Source organism: Pelobates fuscus, chromosome 2, assembly GCF_036172605.1.
Source record: "Pelobates fuscus isolate aPelFus1 chromosome 2, aPelFus1.pri, whole genome shotgun sequence".
In the NCBI taxonomy this organism is placed as follows: Eukaryota; Metazoa; Chordata; class Amphibia; order Anura; family Pelobatidae; genus Pelobates; species Pelobates fuscus.
In genome coordinates this window covers 307270795-307294211 of record NC_086318.1, presented here as the reverse complement: position 1 = coordinate 307294211, position 23417 = coordinate 307270795, and the positions used below count along the sequence as shown (strand labels likewise).

Here is a 23417-nt window from a genome sequence, read left to right as displayed (position 1 = left end):
GTCACACATGTCATGTGTCCTTAAGGGGTTAAAAACACTTACCCTCTCAGTATTTCCAGTACAAAAGAAACAGAAAAAAATATACAGATACTTGTGCAGTATGTTAAGTACTAGAGTAAAAAGTATTGTGAGTAACAGATGTATCTAAACTCACATTTTTTAGAGCCTTTTCTAGTTTATAAGGCTCTAAATTTCCCAGCGTCTGTGTCTTTTTGGGTAGATCACACGACCCCTCTCTTCAGGGAAAAGTATGGATGTTCCTATTTTTTGGAGCCTTTTGGTAACTGGCTCTAAGTGTGTAAACCTAGTGTCAATTTGTGGGGTGACACTGCCCCTTCCCTGGAATCACTTTTGCAGGATACAGTGGATAGGGTAAAATAGGAAAAAAAAATTACAGAATATATATAAAACTACAATAAAACTGTATCACTAGAAAATAATAAACCAATAAAAAACAGTATAATTCAAATGTTTGTGGGCCAAAATAGTGAGTCCACTTGAAGCTAAAACGTGTTTCGCCTATAAAAACGGCTTCCTCAGTCAGCTTGTGAAGATCTTCTGATTGTCCTGTGTTTTAAATGTTCAAAATCCTGCCAAAATATCCGTGGTCCAATCGGATTTTCCTTTGGGAAAATATTATACACTTAAACTACCCGTACTACACCGTGTATATAATTATGATAGTGCCCCTTGAGAATACCAGCAAGTTCCCTCTGCACGAGAGATACAGCAACCCCAGGCGATCGTTTCAATCTTGTTAGGCATCATCAGTGAGGCATAGCTGATATCTCTCTATGCACTGTGAGGAAGGGGTCCACGTCTGGATTACCCTTTAAAATTGTGGAGAGCAAAAAAACAAGTTGCAAGAGTGCACTGAGGACGGACAGCAGCTGAACTAGCCTGCCCATCCTCAGTGCACTCTTGCAACTAGTTTTTTGCTCTCCACAATTTTAAAGGGTTATCCAGACGTGGACCCCTTGCTCACGGTGCCTAGAGAGCTAAAACAAGCTTGAGAACTGAGCGGGGACCCACCCAAGGGCAGGCTATTTCAGCTGCTGCCCGTTCTCAGTATTCTCTTGCGCCCTGTTTTTTACTCTCCAAAATATATTATTCTCTTGATTTTCTTTAATAAAGTCAACAAGTTGTTTTCTACAGGAACCCATACATTCCTTTTTACTGTTTTTTTCTTCTGAGTCAGCTGTAGGATAACCTAAATGTGATTACTCCCCATACAGTACTTCTGCTTTTATTAACACATTAATATCATCCAAATCCCTCTATAGCCCTTCTTATAATTCTAAATATAGTTTGTTTCTTGAGCCAGCAAGTTTTGTACTTTGCTGCTTATTCCATCATCATTGGTTCAAAAAAAATACTATTGGTATGTATGTATATATGTAAATGTATATATGTGTGTGTATATTTGTATGTGTGTGTGTGTGTATATATATATATATATATATATATATATATAATATACCAAAGTATCTACTGTGGGGTGTAACAATGATACACAAGAGTTTTTAATGTTTTGTTAGACTGCGAACTTAAGGAAGTGTACCTTTGATTCCAAATTTGTCATTTGGGGCAGTCATTTATTTAAAAACTAGAAATGCTTCTAAATCATTTTTAGGTTTTCGATGTACATCTCCGCAATAAACGTTTACTAATTAATGCTTTCCAGTTACCTGCCAAACTAAGGGCACAGCATACTCTTACACTGTCCCTTGCTTACTTTTTCCTTCAATAAAAAAAACCAAACACACTGAAATTTACCATTTTATGCAAAATTTTACCTGCCGTAACATGCTAAATGTACCTTTTAGGCTTTATATAATTTTTACAAAATTAACTTTACTCACTAAGGGTTAAAATGTACTTGATGGTATTATTTTACAATGCTCATGGAGATCTAGGGAAAAAAATAAATTCCATGCTTAGTGTATAAAAACACACATGTGCTTACACAATAAATCAAGGAAGGAAGCATGACAAACATGAGAAAGGCAGACAAAACTTTCAGCAATCTGACTACATCTGGCACCTGTGCACCTTGCTATTCCAAAAAAATAGTAATTGTGATGAGCCATACAGACTCTTAAATTACTTTAAATGTGACAGAGTGATTGTGCAGCACTCTACAAATTGACAAACTGCATAAAGAAAACCATAGTTACCCCATATTCATTATATATTCCACTTTACACCAGTGTATGTGTTTGCTACAACTTGACCTCAAACAATATGGAGTGGACTTCCCCGGTCTGTGGCTGAGTCAGTGCTGCTTTGTTTTTGCGGACTGCACAACAACTTTACTGAGGAGTCTATGGACAGTGTAGCACTGAATAAGCCGCAGACTGGTGAAGTCCACTCCATTTTCCTGTGCCCCACTCTGGAGACAAGCTGCTTAGAGACCTGGAGGGCCACAAGAGAGCCCATGGTCATACGTTGTGCAGGCTTGGTATATATGAAGGTTACTTACATACTGTAAGTTTGAGATGCAGCTGGTGTAACAGTCATCAACAAATGTGAAAATGAAAGCTACAAATATATGTAACTGATACACTACATTAAATATTTTATACACAAAACAGAAAAAATAAGGTGTGATTTGCGCTAATAGAGAAATGCACAAATTCCCAATGCCACCGATCACCTAATGTGGCATTACAATGAAATAATATAAAATATAAGAAACAGAGCGGGAAGTGCTAAAACGCAATAAGCAATGAAATACTTAGATCTGAGCTTCCAATGGAATACAGGAATAACATGTCTATATAGGAGACAAAAACAAGGATTCTCCCATAGTGAAATATAGTTAAGAGGTATATATTTGTAGCAAGATCCGCTCAGAACTACTCACATTTACCAGAGCCACTTATAGCAGGCTCTGGCTGTGTAGACATATAAATGAAATGTATCCAGCTCGTACAGCTACCACGCAGACTAAGTAAGGAATTTCCAGGATGCAGTGGATAGACAGACAGGATACTTTATTTCTCAGAGTAATTAAAAACACAACGCGTTTCGACTGTAACCGTCTTTTTCAAGTGCATCATAAGGTTACAATACATAATCTCACATTTATATACAACAGGAAATCAAATTCGGCACCAAACTCTGGTGTCTGACCGGCATGCCGCAGTTCCGGAATTACGGGTAATGATTCATGCGTTTCAAAGTTTACTTGCGGTATGGGGATCTTGCGTTCCACATAGCACTTCCAGTTAGATGTACTTCCGGTCTCATATATCATATAGGCTGGATTTCAGATGGATATTCATTGAATTGTCCATTTGTATGAACGAAAGTCCCATGCATGTAAAGTATATCCATAAAACAGATGTATCAAATAAAATAATAAATAAAACAATGTTATTAATACACTTCATATTAGAATGACATTAATAACAATATTCATAACACAGGTAGAAAGATAGCCCTCTTTGAATACAAAATATAGTAAAAGATGAAAGATTAAAATTAGATAAACATTAAAAATAAATAAAAGTAAGGAATCTAATATTTTCCAAAAAATTTATATATTAAAATATATTAAAAAAGCCTTAATAATATGGGGATAAAATATATAATAAATATTACAGATTATCATTAAACATATAACAGATTCCCAATCAATATTAAGGCCATTAGGAGTCATAGTGTCCAAATTAAAAATCCATTTCATTTCATTTTGGATACTGTTACCCCTCCAATTACCTAAAATCTGTTGAACACAAAAAAATAAAAGAAAATCTGGATTTTTATCGTTGGATCTGGATTTATGGTTGGCATATCCCCTTCTTATATTGTATATATGTTCTCGTATCCTGATCTTGAGGGGCCTTAATGTTTTCCCCATGTATTGGAGGCCACATGGGCATACGAGAACATACACAACATTATTGGTGTTACAAGTAAGAAACGAGTTAATAAAAAATGTATTCTTATTAGTAAAAGAATAAATATGGTCAATCTTTCTTTCTTTGTTCCTTCTCACTTTGGACCCCATACAGTCACCGCAGTAAAACAAACCTTTTCGTGTGCTCCTAATCTCAGATAAGAAACCACCTTGTTCTTTTTCTATAAAATTTGTGGTGAGGATTTGTTTTAAATTCTAGGCACTTCTAAATACAACTTTCGGTTTTACACCAACATATTTTTTAGATCATTATCCTGCTGTAAATTTGCCAGTTTTTATAAACAAAAATTCTTAAATCGCCTGCATTGGCATTAAAATAAAAAATTATCGGAACTTCCTCATTTATTATTGGTTCTGTCACAATTCCTGATATTAGTGATGTCATTCATTAAAGCCTTTTTGTTATACCCCTTATTGGAAAATTGATTACTTAAAACTCTGGCTTGTTCATCAAAGTCTTTTATATTGGTACAATTTCTCCAAAGTCTTAAAAATTATCCCTTAGGGATATTATCCAGCCAAGGCCTAAAATGGCAGCTGCTTCTATGGATGTAGCTATTTACATCAACTTGTTTAAAAAATGTTTTTGTTTTGATTTGCCCTTCTGATATAAAAATATTAAAATCCAAAAAATGAATACTGGTATTATTAAAATCATGAGTTAGTTTAATAGTTTAGGAAGTGAATAAAATCCGCTGCAGAGGCACAGTCACCCTTCCAAATCATAAAGATATCATCAATATATATTTTGTAGAGAACCAGGTTCTCCCCCAGCCATGCCCTGAGTAGATAAAAGATTCCTCCCAATAGGACATACATAAATTGGCATAGTTGGGGGCGAACCTGGTTCCCATAGTATTGCCTCTGCATTGGAGGAAATAATCACCCTCAAACAAAAAAAGAAAGTTATTAGAAAGTATCATTTTGATGCCTTCCAGAATAAAGAGGATTTGGTCATCTGGAAAAATATTATACTTGGTTAGGAAGAAGCGAACCACTTCTATTCCTTTTTCATGTCTAATGCTGGTGTATAAAATATTAACATTGCATGTTATGAGCAATAGTCCTTCCTCCCAGCAGAAAAATACCAGAATTTTTAACAGACTCATCGTGTATTTCAAATATGAAGGGCATTTTTTAAACTTCTTATATTTTACATTGAATATTTTGATTACATGCTTTTTCTATATTTTTCCTGATATTTTCTTTGCAGCTTACACACATGTTGCTAACTTACAGGTTTAGCCTTTTTTACTTTCATACAAATACCGTATTTATCGGCGTATAACACGCACCTCATTTTAAGAAGGAAATTTCAGGAAATTTCCCCCCCTCCCATAGTATTCTCCCCCCCTCCCATAGTGTCCCCCCCCCCATCCCATAGTGTTCTCCCCCCTTTCCATAGTATTCCCACCCCCCTCCCATAGTATTCTCCACTCCCTCCCATAGTATTCTCCACCCTCTCCCATAGTATTCTCCACCCCCTCCCATAGTGTTCTCCCCCCTCCCATAGTGTCCCCCCCTCCCCTTGTCCCATAGTGCACTTTCCCTCCCCTTGTCCCATAATTACTTACCTGTCTTGAAGCGTGGGCCGACTTCACAGCGCGCACCGCGGTACAGGAATTTCAGGTTCCGGTTTCCGGTGGGACTGAAAGGAAGTGTGCACACTGAGTGCGCACTTCCTTTCAGTCCCACCGGAAACCGGAACCTGAAATTGAAGTTCCAGTACCGCGGTGCGCGCTGAACACCGGCTCACGCTTCAAGACAGGTAAGTAAACCTTCACATTTGCTCCATAAGACGCACAGACATTTCCCCTCCCTTTTGAGGGGAAAAAAAGTGCGTCTTATGGAGCGAAAAATATGGTATCGGTGTATAACACGCACACATCATTTGCCCCCTATTTTCAGGGAGAAAAAGTGCGTGTTATACGCCGATAAATACGGTATATACGTTGAATAATTTTTATTAACAATATACCGTATATACTGGAGTATAAGCCGACCCGAATATAAGCCGAGGCCCCTAATTTTACCCAAAAAAACTGGGAAAACTTATTGACTCGAGTATAAGACTAGGGTGAGAAATGCAGCAGCTACTGGTAAATTTCTAAATAAAATTAGATCCTAAAAAAAATATATTAATTGAATATTTATTTACAGTGTGTGTATAATGAATGCAGTGTGTGTGTATGAGTGCAGCGTGTGTATGAGTGCAGTGTGTGTGTATGAGTGCAGCGGGTGTATGAGTGCAGCGTGTGTGTATGAGTGCAGCGTGTGTGTATGAGTGCAGCGTGTGTGTATGAGTGCAGCGGGTGTATGAGTGCAGCGGGTGTATGAGTGCAGCGGGTGTATGAGTGCAGCGGGTGTATGAGTGCAGCGGGTGTATGAGTGCAGCGGGTGTATGAGTGCAGCGGGTGTATGAGTGCAGCGGGTGTATGAGTGCAGCGTGTGTATGAGTGCAGCGTGTGTGTATGAATGCAGCGTGTGTGTATGAATGCAGCGTGTGTGTATGAGTGCAGCGTGTGTATGAGTGCAGCGTGTGTATGAGTGCAGCGTGTGTATGAGTGCAGCGTGTGTGTGTATGAGTGCAGCGCGTGTGTGTATGAGTGCAGCGTGTGTGTATGAATGCAGTGTGTGTGTGTGTGTGTGTGTTGCAGAGCCTTGGTGGGGGGTGGGCAATGTTTTTTTAATTTTTTTTATTATTTTAAAAAAATTGTATTATTATTTATTATTTTTTAATTTAATTTAATTATTATTATTTTAGTATTATTATTTATTAATTAATTATTATTATTTTTTTTATTATTACTAATTATTATTTTTTTCGTCCCCCCTCCCTGCTTGATACATAGCAGGGAGGGGGGGCGCCTTCCCTGGTGGTCCAGTGGCATTGGCAGTTCAGTGGGGGGAGAGGGGTGCTGGCAGAGCTGTACTTACCTTTCCTGCAGCTCCTGTCAGCTCTCTCCTCCTCCGCACCGTCCGTGCAGCTCCCTCTGTCAGCTCCCAGTGGAAAGGTAAGTACAGCTCTGCCAGCACCCCTCTCCCCCCTGTCTGTATTATGGCAATGTAAATTGCCATAATACAGACTCTGACTCGAGTATAAGCCGAGTTGGGGTTTTTTAGCACAAAAAATTTGCTAAAAAACTCGGCTTATACTCGAGTATATACGGTAACTTTCTCTTTTCACATGATGTGAAAATATGCAGTTCATTTTTCTATTCTGCTTAAGTTCAATAATGCTTGCATGCTTTTTCCCCTTTAATAATGCACTTTAACCCATGAACATTGTTACATATGTACATCAAAATCATAAATTGAATATTAAGTTTATAAGTTAGTGACCAATACCTTTTTACAGACTAATAATGAACCATCACTGATTATCAGTGTTTTTTTTTTTTCTATTGGAATCAGTGATTGTGTATTGCCATCAGTCTTGTGGCGACCTGATAATAAATAATTTCATTAACAAAGCTGCAACTGGTTTCAGATCACAAAGATTTGTACTGAGATTGATGCAATGTTGCTTATGAAAAATGAAATGTGAAAAATGAGTGATAAAGTGTTTGCCAAACACAAATTGTAGTAATATAGTGTTGTCTTTTTCTGAATTCCTCAGCTCCAAAGGTTTAGTTCTGGATCTGGAACAAGGAAATTTTTTAAAACTTGGAGCAGATGGAACGATTCTCAGGTATCCACCACGGGAATCTCTTGGAATTATTTCACATTTTCTGATCTTCAAACTATGTTCTTCATTGGAATATTGAATCATGAATGCATATTGCCATATAGTATTTAGTGTTACATTTCTGGCTTTGACACTGATTTTAGAGGTTATTTTTATATTTATATATAAAAAATTTGAAAAATTATTAGATTAAAGTGTATCTTTTAAAAGTGATATCCTTCACATAGGTACTGCCTGAATTAAGATAAAGAGGTTTGGGAAGGATATAAGGAAAGTGATAAAGAAAATGTGTTTTTTTTTTTATTTTTTTTTATTTTTTGGGGTGGACAAAAAACTGAACCATATATATAAAAAACAAAAAGTGCTAACACATACAAACCAAACTGTTAACATTTAATATGCTGTAGCCTAAACTACAACTCACAAGGTCCTCAAAAACCTTGGCTTTGAGTACCAGTAAGCTGTCTGTTGGCTTTGGTCATTGTTGAAACAGACATTGCTGTCCTCTTAAACTTTGATTTGCAATATTGTAACACCTTCTTTAACTGTGAAGTAAAAGTTGTGAATCAAACTAAATTAGAAGACAATATGCACAGCCAAATTACTGTCTCTAATATATTAAGTCTCTGGTCTACTTGATTGTGTGTTTTTAACCATAGTTTTAGATCTCATATTCCTTTGTTCTGTTAAGTTAACTTAGCACTTGGTATATTAATACAATTATTTCATTTGTAATGGTTCTGCTTATTTTATTACCGAGCAATAGAGGCTATGCACACTATGTAATATTCACTTTATTTTGTTATTTGCATTGCTTTGTTTTATCACTAGGGCATGCCATGGCACAAAACCCATGTCTGGTGAACAGATTGAAGCAGTTTATGGGGAGAAGAGGGAGTGGAAACATTTTAAATCAATAAATGGAACTTATGTTCGTTCAGGTACAAATGTTTCATGAAATGATTACTGTAATCTAGTTTGTAAGACATTAAAATTGGGCTTGAAAATGGCTGACATCCTATCAACTAGATAAAAGCCATTTGTAACAACACAGATGTCATGCTCACATTTTTAAATTACTCTTCTCAAACACGGCAGGTCAAGGGTCTGAAAAAGACATAAGCAATTGCCAAATGACTTTTGAATCAGAGCTGATAAATGTGTAGTCATGTTTAAAGGGCAGTCACACTTTCAGTAACTTTATCTATACATTATGCTAGCCAAATGGTAGGACTTGCAGTACTGCACAATGGACATTACAGGATACACAGTAAATAACAAGTTGCAGGAAAACCTGAAATCGTAAACAATTCAGAAAGTGATAAAACTGAAAAGAAATGTCTCAAAATACCAGGTGATATTACCTCTGCTGAATACTTTTGGCATATGGTAAGCCTTTTTGGGGGTCAGTTTGAATTGTGGCCTGATAAGCTGTCCCACGATGTGATCATCTCCAAATGTTCCAAAACAAGATTGATTTATAGATTATTTATAGATTGTATATGAGAAAGTCGTTAATGACCCAATGAGATGACAAAACCTGGCTGGTATACACAAGTGGTACATTGCTATATTCCCAAAAATATTTCTGTAAACATGGTTTTGGTAGAAAACTCTTTTATGTCACTTAAATAATTAAGGACCAATAACATTTTTGTCTAGCTTCTTAATGCAGTCCCTAAGGAACAATGCCTCATCGATGTTCCTTCTGATGTAGCATTAGCAGGTTATTAGAGTTCTGCTGTTGATCATTTTATAGACATTCCACTTTGAAATAAGGGATAGAATGTTGTAAGTTACATTTAATAACATAGAAAGTCACTGAGCATTATGAAGCCTGACTGGAAATACACTTTATGGTTGACATACTTGTTTAATTGAAATGACTACCGTATGCAGTGTCTGGTGTATTCCTCTGTATGTTTGTTTTATAGTTTCCTTGATTCATTTTGTGAGAGTTAAAGGAACACTATAGTCACCTAAATTACCTTAGCTAAATAAAGCAGTTTTAGTGTATAGATCATTCCCCTGCAATTTCACTGCTCAATTCACTGTCATTTAGGAGTTAAATCACTTTGTTTCTGTTTATGCAGCCCTAGCCACACCTCCCCTGGCTCTGATTGACAGAGCCTGCATGAAAAACAAACTGGTTTCACTTTCAAACAGATGTAATTTACCTTCAATAATTGTATCTCAATCTCTAAATTGTACATACAGGAGGCTCTTGCAGGGTCTAGCAAGCTATTAACATAGCAGGGGGATAAGAAAATCTTAATTAAACAGAACCTGCAATAAAGAAAGCCTAAATAGGGCTCTCTTTACAGGAAGTGTTTATGGAAGGCTGCGCAAGTCACATGCAGGGAGGTGTGACTAGGGTTCATAAACAAAGGGATTTAACTCCTAAATGGCAGAGGATTGAGCAGTGAGGCTGCAGGGGCATGTTCTATACACCAAAACTGCTTCATTAAGCTAAAGTTGTTCAGGTGACTATAGTGTCCCTTTAATGGGAAAGGTGCACATATTCTACAAATTCTTTAGCTATCAAGCCCTGATGTACTCTTTATATAAATTCAAAGAATAAATCGTATATTTTAATATCTTTTGTTTTGACAGCTAAATACTACTTTTATGACAACTATTTTGACCTGCCTGGAGCTCTCCTATGTGCCAAAATAGTTGATTCCTTACAAATGGTAAGTATAAAATTATTTATTGGTGAAAGTAACACACTTCAGTGTGCTTTTAAAAGTCCCAACACTCTCATTCCATGATTTGTTTTCAACTTTGGACTTTCACATTAGCCAATGTGCTGCACAGGGGCTGGCCTTTAGGTTCCAGGAGTGCTCAAAAAATGGAAAACAAAACACCACTATACTATAAATAAAATAATTAGTCTCCTAAAAAAGTGTCTCATGTAGACATTTTCTCACAATCTGCTTTAGAGATTGCGATAAAATATAAAACAAAGGTTTTGCTTTCAATTTTGTTAATTTAAATGTGATTGATAAAGCTGTACCCAATAGAATGATCATTATTAATCATGAGAAATGTGACATATGTCTCTATGAGTGTAGCAAGTGCCAGTGATGGAATTAAATGCATGTACATTACTTGCCTTTTTTGCATATACCCATTAGTCAAACAGTATGTTTATTGTTATGTGTGATGAAATAATAGTAGTTTTAACCATTCAGCTATTTAAGTCTACATTTAATAGAGGTGTTTGCAATTTCTTCCCAGTTTGAAATAAAACTTTCATTCTTTTTTTTATTAAAATCTCAATCCGTGCATACAGATCCTTACAGCATATTCTTATATTTTCTTGAAATATCTTTACTCCAGGTTTACAGATGAAATTCATCTAAGAACTCAGAATTCATAACTGTCGCTATTGTGTTACTTGTAGTATCCAACATGTGTAATTAAAACCAATTTAATTTATTTAGGACACAGGATCCTGTGCTTCTTTTAAAGGAAGTGGATACATTGAATAGCTAATAAGAATGATAGGCATCTGAGTGCAAAATTAAAAAAAATAAAAATATCTACTAATATGTGTGAAACATATAGGCATTCATACTTTACTTTTCCTTGCTTTCCTTGGCTGAAGTTATAAATTTGGTAAAAGAATAGTAATCTATCTATTAAATTCCATGAAAACATTGGGAGTTGTATTGTGCACCATCTAGCGGTGTATTTTAAAACTACATGTAAAGTAGAGGCTAAAAAAAATAGTATGGAGCATCTCAAAAACAACCTTTTATTTTTATATATGTGCAGAACATAGCAAATGCATAGATCAGTAGTTATTGTTAACTACATACAAGCACACTTCAGATATCAAGATGCCAATAGACATCCTTTATTTTAAGGTGTCATTTTCTGTATGTGATTATAATCAGGGAAGAGATCTCTCACCTCTCTCCCTCCCCTTAAATACATCACCCAATCCCACTCCCTCTGCTGTTCTATGCTCATTCACACCTACCACAACGGTAGAGGTTTCTGCTCTGCTCCGGTCCTTGTGCCCCACCACCTGTTCCCTCGATTTTATTCCCTCATATCGCATCCACACTCTGTCTCCCTCTCTTGCTCTTCCTCTCACTAAAATGTTCAAGCTCTCCCTTTCCTCCGGCACATTTCCTTCACCCTTCAAGCATGCAACCCTAACGCCGATTCTGAAAGAGCCCAACATTGACCCCAACTCCCCATCCAACTACCGCCCTATATCGCTACTGCCGTTTGCCTCAAAGATCCTTGAGATAGTTGTGTATGCAAGATTGACAAACTTCCTCGAATCCAACTCTCTGCTTGACCCGCTTCAATCTGTATTCAGCTCTCGTCACTTTGTTGAAACAGCTGTGACCAAAGTATCCAACGCTGCTAAATCTTGCGGCCATTACTGCTAATTCTACTTGATCGTTCTGCTGCCTTTGAAACTGTTGATCATCAACAGCTTCTTCTCATTCTCTGTAATCTCGGTCTACGGGATACTACTCTCTCTTGGTGCTCCTCCTACCTCTCACAGTGCTTTTTCAGTGTATCTTTCTCTGCCTCTGCCTCTTCTCTCCAACCCCTCTCTGTTGGCGTTCCCCAAGGTTCTGTCTTTGGTACCCTACTGTTCTCTATCTATACTGCCTCCTGTAAACTAATTTGCTCCTTTGGTTTACATTATCATTTACATGCAGATGACACGCAAATCTATCTGTCCTCTCCTGATCTCTCTCCGCCCATCTTGTCTCGTGTCTCTGAGTGCCACTCTGCGATTTCCAACTGGATGGCTGCTCACTTCCTTAAACTCAACCTTTCCAAAACAGAACTTCTGGTCTTTCCTCTCTCAAGTGTTGCTACTCCCGTGTCTGTCTCCCTCCAAGTCAACGGCGCCACCATCCCCTCTACCTCGCAGGCTCACTGCCTAGGTGTTCTCTTTGACTCCGACCTCCATTGCCAAATCCTGCTGCTTCCATCTAAAAAACATAGCTCGCATCCGCCCTTATTTAAAACCAGATGCGGCTAAGGTGCTGTTCCATGCCATTGTTGTTTCTCGCCTTGACTACTGCAATTCCCCTTCTCAGTGGTCTTACGTGTTCCCAGATTGCACTGCTGCAATCTATAATGAAGGCGGCGGCAAGGCTCATTTTCCTGTCTACTTGCACCTTCCATGCCTCCCCCCTCTGTCAGTCCCTACATTGGCTTCCAGTTAGATATAGGACTCAATTTAGGATTCTGGTGCTTGCTTACAAGTCCCTACATAATGCTGCTCCAACGTACCTATCATCCCTAATACACAAATGTGTCCCGTTGAGGCCCCTGCGCTCTGCCGAAGACCTACGCCTATCCTCTCTCGGTACTCCCACATCTGATGCTCGCCTCCAAGACTTCTCCAGGGCTGCACCTTTTCTGTGGAACTCCTTTACCTTCTCCGTTTCTTTTTCCTTCTCGTTTTCCTTTACCTTCTCCGTGGAGACTTTCACCCGGTCTCCACTTCTTCAAAAAATCTTTGAAAACACACTTCTTCAGAAAAGCATATCATTTAAACAGTTAGCGGGTTTTCATCCCTCCCCCCCATGATACCACTACTGCAACTGTCAGAAATAACCTACTAAGTTCTCAGTGATTACTTTTCTAGCAACCTATTTCATTACCCCTACTTATACCCTTTGTGTCACAATACCCACTCCCTCTAACATGTAAGCTCATTGAGCAGGGCCCTCAACCCCCCTGTCCCTGTGCGTCCATTTGTCTGGTTACGATTACGTGTCTGTTCGTCCACCCATTGTACAGCGCTACGGAAATTGCTAGCGCTATATAAATAATATAATAATAATTACCAAAGTCCATCTGTGTCCCTGTAATGTTTAACTTTTTTTTTCATTTAAAGACTGATGGGCAGAATAAATATGATTTCTGGAAGGATATGGTTTCAGCAGTAGAACACAACTACAAAACCTCAGCATTTAAAGGTAAGTCTCAAGCAATACATCCATCCAAAATACCAATATATTTGCATTGTATACAACAGTGGTAGACAACCTTTGCCACTCCAGATGTTGTGGACAACATGTCCCCTGATGCTTTGCCAGCATTATGGATGTAAGAGAATTATGGGAGCTGTATTCCAAAACATCTAGAGTGCCAAAGGTTGCCTACCCCTGGTATAGAACATGTATAGAACATTTATCAAGGTTTCATACAGATATAATGTTTACAGTTCATGCTGTGTTTATTAGATTTTGGCTTTTCTCAGTGAGATTTAATTTAATTCAAAAATTTGTTTAAATTGTTTTTATTTTTCTAAACTTTCAATAAATGCACTTAAAATTCCAAGTCTGTCATTTTGATTAATGCATACAATTGCTAAAAAGTCCAAAAACTTGTACTGTACACTATTCCAGAGTTATAGTTTGGTTTGCTCATACTAAAGGAAATCTTAATTAACTGCTGTTTACCCTAATAGAAAACCGTTACAAAGAGACACACTCACTATGTCAAGTTTGGCAATAAATTATTTATATTACTTTATTGTAACCCTACATGTTGAACTAGAACAAATTATTATGCTATTATCAAATGCTGGTGCAAATCAATATATAATATAAAATCCTTTAAAAGTAAAAAAAAATATTGGATCATTGGCGTGTCCAAATTCTTCCCTTTTTGATTGATTATGACTAGGTTGGGTTTGTTTTCAACAATCAGGCCCCGGATAGTATAAGATGCATTATTTATCTAATTCACCAAACTTAATTGAATCGTACGCCTTCGATGCTCTTATCTTTAGATGCAGAGAATTTGTTTTGATAGAATTCACTTGGGTTTTTTGAGGGAGGTTATGTCGCTGTTTAATATTCCAGATGCTTTCATCATGGCTGTATTTGCTTTGTAATGTAATCCAACTGGCTTTGTTTCGGACAGTTTTACTTTATCCAATGAAACATACAGGGGTGTCCATTGTTGCCACTTTTTTTGTGCTGGCAATGGAACCCTTGGCTGAAGCAATTAGTCAGTGTGCAGATATAGAGAGCATTGCGTTGGAGACAGAGAACATAAGATCGACCTCTTTGCAGATGACATCATGTTATCTATTAAGAATCCCTTATCCTCAATTGAACCACTAATGTATATCTTGCAACATTTCATACTACAAATTGAATACCCGCAAAACCCAGGCACTTTCCGTCTTTGTCCCATTGCAAGATTTGATACTTTAGAAGCTACTTTGACTGGAGAGAATCTTATATTTCTTACTTGGGCATTAATTTGTGCAATAGCCTGTCAAAGATGCATACTTATAGCCTAGCTACAATCTGGCCTGCTCTTAGGGACAATATTGAGAGGCAGTGTAGTCTTGAAGTTTCCTGGTTAGGTAGAATTAATTCGGTTACAATGACTCTCCTTTATAAGAGCAATTCCTCTAACCATATCTTTTTTTTTTTACGCAAGGTTTATTCTGCCCTTCTGATGTTCATATGGAATAAGAAACCTAGTAGGGTTAAATTGGTTATTTTACAAAAGCTCAGAACTGGTAAGGGTATGGGTTTGACAAACTTTAATCATTAATATTCTGCTACTAGTGCGGCTATGGCCCTTAAATTTAACTTGGAGCATGGTCTTCCCCTATGGCTCGAGATGAAGGCTACAGAGTTTTACCTCATCAAATACATGTTATTGTTGCCTCCAACTCTGCAGACCTATTTGCGTCCCATTACAAACTCCTTTATAGTGGGTACTTGACTCCCTCCAAAATGTTTAAACTCCATTTATCCAGAACCAAAACATGTTGGAGGGGGTGCAGACAGGTAAGCAAACTAGCACACATTTTTTGGTAATTTCCTAAATTACACACTTACTGGAATAACATACAAACATACAAACCCTTGCAGGTCAGGTTCCCATTAATATACAGAAATTGTGTCTCCTGAAGAAACTCACAGAAAATTTACCAAGATTTAAAAAGATAATTTTGGGCCATTTATTAATCTCAGCTACTTCAGTTTTTCCTTCTTACTGGAAATGCGATATTGTTCCATCCATGACTGAAATTTTACAGAATATATTTGAGACTAAGAGATGTGAATTGGCATTTAGGACACCTAATTATATTAGCTTGTTGAGACATGAGTGGGCACTCTGGTAGGAAGACGTCAGGGGCCGTTATGGCCTATAAATTCTTGTTGAACTTACGCCAAAATGGACCGCATAACATCACATTTAATACAGGTATTGTTTTATGTATGACATTCCAACATTACAATTTATATATTTCCATAATACAACATTGATTTAGTATATATTTACAATATGGTGATACTTAATTATATTAATTATATTCCCCTGTTTTTGTTTTCTTTCCTGTTTTGTAATACAATCTATTAACACATAATTGTGCAAGTTGTGATCAAAACAAATCGTAAACAAAACCTGGAATATGCGCTATATGTGGTTCAACCATAATTCACCTCTTTCGTATTAAGTGCATCCACACTTATTATATATCATTTTGTTCAAGAGAAACATGGCTTACATTTCATATGACATATTTATATATGATACAAAGAAGATGATGTAGTGCTTATACAATGGAATAATCACCTTATGGTAAAAGGTAAAAACAATTCTCAGGAGGAAAAGTACACAGCAATTTTAGTGTTTTTAAATTTAAAATAGGGAAGATTTCCACGATATTGTCTACACCTTTAAGAATAATGTAATATAGTGTAGACAGTACAAGCATATAAATTAGGTGTTTAAAGAATGTTTGTACACTCACAAGCGGAGAGCTGTATACCCAGCTCTGGTGTTAATTGCTTCTGGGTCCGTTTAGGCAACCCACCCCTGCCTTGGATGTATGTTCGTATCCTAGAGGGAAGTGGATAGGCACAAAATAGCGTAGTACAGTCTGTAATGTAGTTGTAAGATTGAAATGTCCCAAATGGGTTCTTACAAACCAGGAGTCATCTCAGACTCTATGTGCAGGCGTGGTGTAGTAAGGGACTACACTCCCATAACATGACATTTCAATCTTACAACTACATTACAGACTGTACTACGCTATTTTGTGCCTATCCACTTCCCTCTAGGATAAGAACATACATCCAAGGCAGGGGTGGGTCGCCTAAACGGACCCAGAAGCAATTAACACCAGAGCTGGGTATACAGCTCTCCGCTTGTGAGTGTACAAATATTCTTTAAACACCTAATTTATATGCTTGTACTGTCTACACTATATTACATTATTCATACAGGTGTAGACAATATCGTGGAAATCTTCCCTATTTTACATTTAAAGACACTAAAATTGCTGTGGACTTTTCCTCCTGAGAACTGTTTTTACCTTTTACCATAAGGTGATTATTCCATTGTATAAGCGCTACATAATCTTCTTTGTATTGTAATTGTTGGTGATAACAGAAAGGAGTCACTTGTATGTTTAGCTGCTAAATTGCTAAAATTGTTAGTATCTATTTACTGCACTCAATTTATAAGCGCTAGTACCTACCCACTTTTGCATATTTATATATGAAACATAATTGAATGTGAGTAAAATAAAAAAAAGTACGAGAAATTAATAAAATTCGTTTTTTCAAGTTCTGCATGATATTTTAACTGTGAATGTCATAATACTATGAAATTTTACTGCAATAAAATACACATATTTGTATTCAGCAATGTCTCACGAGTACCACAGTACCCTTCATGTACAGGTTTTATGAGTTTTTGGAAACTTACAGAGGTTAAATATAGGGCTTTCCCCTTTTCCATTGAAATTTGCCAGATTGGTTAGCTGGACTTATGTTGCCTTTGAGACCGTATGGTAGCCCAGGAATGAAAATTAACCCCACCATGGCATACCATTTGAAAAAGTAGACAACCCAGGGTATTCAAAATAGGGCATGTCCAGTGGTTTTTACTAGCCATTTAGTCACAAACACTGGCCAAAGTTAGTGTTCATATTTGTTTTTTGAATTTTTTACACAAATACTGCACTTTTACTGGTGATATAATTGTCTTGATAAGTTTTTACTGTTTTATAACACACATATTTGTGTTCAGCGAAGTCGCCCAAGTACAATAACACCCCCCATGTCCAGGTTTTATGGTATTTTGGAAAATTACAGGGATAAACATAGGACTTGCAAATTAAATTCTCTGGACTTGCTACCTGGGTTGTTAGGCTGGTCCCTCAAATTATAATTAATAAAATGACTTAATTATGTTAAAATATTACATAAATATACACATAGAATTTAAATATATATACATATATATTTATTTAAATCCTATGTGTATATTTTTGTAATTATTTATGTAATTATATTTATTTATATGTGTATATTTTTTATTTTCATATATTTATAAATTTATATATATATTAATATCAAAATACTTTTAGAATTAAATTGTGTGTGTGTATATATATATAATTTTAAAAATAATTTTATTATTTAATTTATTTAATTATTTTATTTTAATTTGATTAATGTGTGTATATGTGTGTGTGTATATATATATATATATATATATATATATATATATATATATATACAATTACTGTATGTATATACTATATACATGTAACTCCATAATAAGTGTATTTTGATATTGATATATATAACTATCAATATAAAAATACACTTATTATGGGTTATTTATTTATATATATATATATATATTTTTTTTTTTTTTTTTTTTTACTCTGTTTGACTAACATTTTTTAAATCTTTTTTCACCAGCAGGGGGCAGGCAGCTATGCCTGCCATGTGATCACTCTTTCTTTCTGGTTGCTATAGCAACCCAATTCTGCCTACTTTTCAGATCTTGGTTTAATGAGTTGTACAACTGGCCTTTGATATACCTATAACTATATACATAATGTACTATTCAATTTTATTGTTGCCTACACTGGGATTAGGTATCTATAAAACTGCTTTGTGGGATTATATCTGGTCGCCGTGGCAACCCAGTTTGGTGCTACACACTCATTATTTCTACATCGGCTTTTAGAGCATGTGCTTAATGTTGTGAAGACTGTTTGTTCCTTTTTTTTTTTCCTCCATTGGAGAGAACGATCACTATGTTATTGAGCATATGTCCCTGCATATTTTTGCTTGTTAATCTTGAGCAGGAGTTGTTAAAAGTAAACAAAAACAAAAAAAGACTCAATTGGCCTACCAGATTTGTATTTTTAGTTTGTGTTAAAATTATTGTTAATTAAATATAATAAATACTACATTAACAATTAAAGGTTTCTACAAGTTTGAGCAACAGGGACCAGTTGGATGAATAGTAAGTATATCTATGCATCTATGCTAAAAAATTATATTCCTGAGATGTACAATACTTGTACGCAGGGAGATCTTTATTACGAGCCCTCATTTTCAGACAAATTCCCCAGTAGTGAGGTATGGGGATGCAGAGGACAAGAAGAATGTGTGAAAGCAAAAGAAGAAGCAAAGCCAGTAAAGAAAGAGAGATGAGAGACTGTGGTAGTAGAAAGCATGGAGGAAGAGAATTATAAGGAAAGGAGAAAATACCCACGATCTGGTATGACCGTGTGTAGAAGACCTTGAGATTGTAATAAAAGATATTGTGACTGAGGAGTCTGAGGGTTAGGGAATTGTAGCCTGGTCATTGTGTCACTGAATTGTGTCAATTTCCTGCTACATTTTGTTTTTTAATTTGACAATTTTTATTGGTTCATCAAATGAGATCAACATACAACATAGTATTCAACATTGACATTACCATGTATAAACATGTATTTGATAGTAGTAAAAAAACGTCCTGTAGATCAAAGAGTACTTAATATCTTCACATTATTTAAACCAAGGTTTTTTGTTTAAACAACAGGATGTGAGAAATAAAGAGCAGGGGCAGGAACAGTTGTCCCAAGGAAGTGACAGGGAAAGCAGGAGGATAGAGAGATGAAGTAAGAGTGATCTAGGGAGAGAGTGAAGGGGTGGGGGTTGCCAGGAGGAGCGTGCGGTGCAGTTTGTATAGGCTAGAATCTCAGGGGTCCCCACCGTCTGCTTCCGTAACGTCACTGCTTTGTCAGTCAACTGAGTCATTCCGGTAAACAATAAAAAAAATAGGTGCGCAAAATAAATATATAATTTGTACTGTATAATGTGCAAAGTGTGCAAACGTGTCATGCAATTAAATACACAAATGCAGGTATATATGCATATTAGGGAAACACCACGTATCTATTAACTGTGCAGATTAGTATACACCAATACAAAGGAAAAATATACTTGCACAGGTCTGCTCAGGTTGTCGAATCTAAAATATAAAGAGACACAGACCTAGTGCAATATTGTCAAGATAGGTACACTTAAAATAATGAAAAGTATTTTCCACACTCACAATTGTGGAGTGGTTGAAGTACCACTCCAAACTATCAGGCTCTGGGAGGATCAGCCCCTTGTAATCGTAGGATCCAGTGGGTGGACAGCTGAAAGCACTCACTTGATGACCGGTAAGTTCAAAAGGTAAAATTCCGTTTATTCAAACATAAAAAGTATACCTAAAATTGAGGTTAAAATATGTTCCTGTCGCTGCTTAGAGTCCAGTAAGTCCAGAGTTACGTTTCCCTGACGAAACGAAAGTAGTAGTTCTCTCTTTCTCTCTGACTTCTCCTCGGCTCTCCCGTCCAGCGCAGTTACTTCCGACTTCCGGTATCACGCAACGCGTTTCTCCCCGCCTCTCGGGGCTTTCTCAAGCGTAAGTGTGAGTAGCTCCCAATGTCTTTTAAAAAGCATCCACCCAATCAGCGATCCTTAATTACTTGCAAACATTGCTAGTCAAGCAAGTTATATGATATTGGTCAATCAATAGAATGCAAATCAATTTCAGAGGATCTACTTCCAATACATCCATTCATTTAATTGTAATTAATAAAGAAATCTAAAAATATACAAACATATATATAAACAGTACCCATAAAAATAAAAAAGAAGTAATGGCTTTTTTTTAGAAAAGTTAATATTACAAGCATATTTGCAAAAAGTGAGAATAATTCTATTCCCTAAAAGGAACATATCTCTCAACACAGTCAGAATGACCAAACATAGTGCCTGAATTAATATTGAATACTAAATGTATCTGTAAAGAAAATGAAATAATATTAAATGTATTCACAAAAAAAATATATTAAAAGTTTACCAAACCAAAAAGGGATATCTACTAAACATATACTGATACCGGAGAAACTGACGGAAGCCAAGCACAGAGAGATGGACACAGGTTTCTTCAGGAAGGAAGAGATTCTTTATTGGATCACCGATCGGGACTCAGAGGGACTAATGTCACCAAAATACAGCAAGTTCTGAGCCCCGGACAATAGTGCAGGCTCCTTATATAGGCACATAACTCCTCCCATATTAAGCTCCACCCGCACATTCTCTTGACCAATCAATACAAATAAGAATTAACTTCCTGCTTGACCGCATGGCTTGTCCAGCACAATGGAGGAGGGGAATACTACATCCTGTATTCTTGCACATGCTCCGTACACTACTGATCGTATCTTGCCTCGTGCAACCAACTGATCGATACGTCCGCATATGCACGTACACATGCCACGTGGTAATCTCGGCCTACTAAATTTATTTTTACCGAGATTCCACCACAATACCAATACATAAAAATCATTATATCTCTATTAGGAAATAGTACTGGAATTTAGAATATAAAGTCTATTATAATAATGACCTTAATAACAGTATCTACTGAATCACGAAAAAATAATAATAAAATAAATAAAAATAAAAAATAAAAATACAGCATAAAAATATATATATAAAAAGGGAAGAATTAAGTGACGTTAATAGTTAGAAGTCATGCTTTAAAACAGCCATTAGAGAAAATTGAAAAGGTCGAAATCGATATTCAGTCCTGTGGGGGTTAATGTATCCATATAATAGGCCCATCTCATCTCTTCCTGCCCGATTTTCCTAATGAAGTCACCCCCTCTCCAGTCTTTGAATACCCTCTTAATTCCAATGAAAGAGAGGCCTGAAGGGTCTTGGTGTATACTAATCTGCACAGTTAATAGATACGTGGTGTTTCCCTAATATGCATATATACCTGCATTTGTGTATTTAATTGCATGACACGTTTGCACACTTTGCACATTATACAGTACAAATTATATATTTATTTTGCGCACCTATTTTTTTTTATTGTTTACCGGAATGACTCAGTTGACTGACAAAGCAGTGACGTTACGGAAGCAGACGGTGGGGACCCCTGAGATTCTAGCCTATACAAACTGCACCGCACGCTCCTCCTGGCAACCCCCACCCCTTCACTCTCTCCCTAGATCCCTCTTACTTCATCTCTCTATCCTCCTGCTTTCCCTGTCACTTCCTTGGGACAACTGTTCCTGCTCCCTGCTCTTTATTTCTCACATCCTGTTGTTTAAACAAAAAACCTTGGTTTAAATAATGTGAAGATATTAAGTACTCTTTGATCTACAGGACGTTTTTTTACTACTATCAAATACATGTTTATACATGGTAATGTCAATGTTGAATACTATGTTGTATGTTGATCTCATTTGATGAACCAATAAAAATTGTCAAATTAAAAAACAAAATGTAGCAGGAAATTGACACAATGACCAGGCTACAATTCCCTAACCCTCAGACTCCTCAGTCCTCAGTGTGCAGGCAATTTACCTCCCAGGCTGGGAGCCTGCTGTAGGTAAATTGCCAACCGCTGGGGGGCTGCCGTTCGACAAACGAACACGTGGTGGCGGCCATCTTTAATTCAGCCAAAGTTTTACCTTCTCCAGACTTCAATGCATTTGACAGTTCGAACGCTGTTTGACAGTTCATTCGACAGTTCGACAATTCGAATGGTTGCCGTTCGTGTGTTTGAACTGACTTTAACATGGGAAATAGACCGACCGCACAGCCTGATTCTCTGGAACTGTTTTGGGCAGGAAAATGTGCTTGCGGTCGGTCAAAAAGGGACCTCCAACTAACTTTTTAACCCCTGGATGGAATTGGCTGAATTTTGACTGTTTATAATTAAAGTGTGCTGAGTTCGAATATTTGATTGTTATGTTTGTGGCATGTATATTTTGGAAGTTATTAATATTTGGTAAAAACTGTATTTCTCTGCCTGTGATAACTATATTACCCATTGTGTTCAGTAATCATATTACAGGCAGAGGGGAGGATTTTGGGTGGGAGTGTCTGTGTGTATTGTACGGATTGATTGGTTGTATTTTAAAACCCTGTGGGCAGTACTATGTTTGCGGATTGTTGTGAATGTATATACGAATTTCAAACATTGTGCTAAATTAGCTTATCTAGACAAAATCTCCATCTCAGCTGTGGTAATAGATTTTGCAACATGGATTTAATTTTGCTATAATTCGAAGTTTAGTAAATAAACCCCTGTGCACCATGTTTTTGTCTATACTTGGATGGTATTAGACTCTGATTCATTTAGTTCTAAACTGAAGTTTGTCCAAATTCAGGCAAATCTGTTGATTGACTAAAATTCTGATTTCTAAATCACCATGTGGCAGAATCTGAGAACAAATTACTTGCAACACGCAATGCATGCACATGCTCATTTCGATTTGTGATTTGGGATGGCGCTCCTGGCGTCAGAAAAAGGAGGCTTGAAATAGAGAGAAGAAGATTGTGGGATGTGTATTTTATTTATTTTTTATTTGGGACTGGTTGCAAATAAGTAGTTTGCCACATGGACAAGTGGTCTGCTCACTGTTAATAATTTACCATTTTAAACAGTGTTGTTTTTGTTGTTGTTGTTAAGTGTTTGTACAAA

The 23417-nt window shown here is 36.6% G+C and overlaps 1 protein-coding gene across 1 annotated transcript in view; it reads left to right on the top strand.

Moving 5' to 3' along the window:
* The window catches only part of NT5DC1 (5'-nucleotidase domain containing 1), a 396716-nt gene that overhangs the window by 30616 nt on the left and 342683 nt on the right, over positions 1 to 23417 (top strand). Inside the window, exons 4-7 of the mRNA XM_063441282.1 lie at positions 7545 to 7616; positions 8445 to 8554; positions 10227 to 10306; positions 13495 to 13576. Of these exons, the coding sequence (XP_063297352.1) occupies positions 7545 to 7616; positions 8445 to 8554; positions 10227 to 10306; positions 13495 to 13576 (344 nt within the window). The remainder of the gene's footprint in view (positions 1 to 7544; positions 7617 to 8444; positions 8555 to 10226; positions 10307 to 13494; positions 13577 to 23417) is intronic.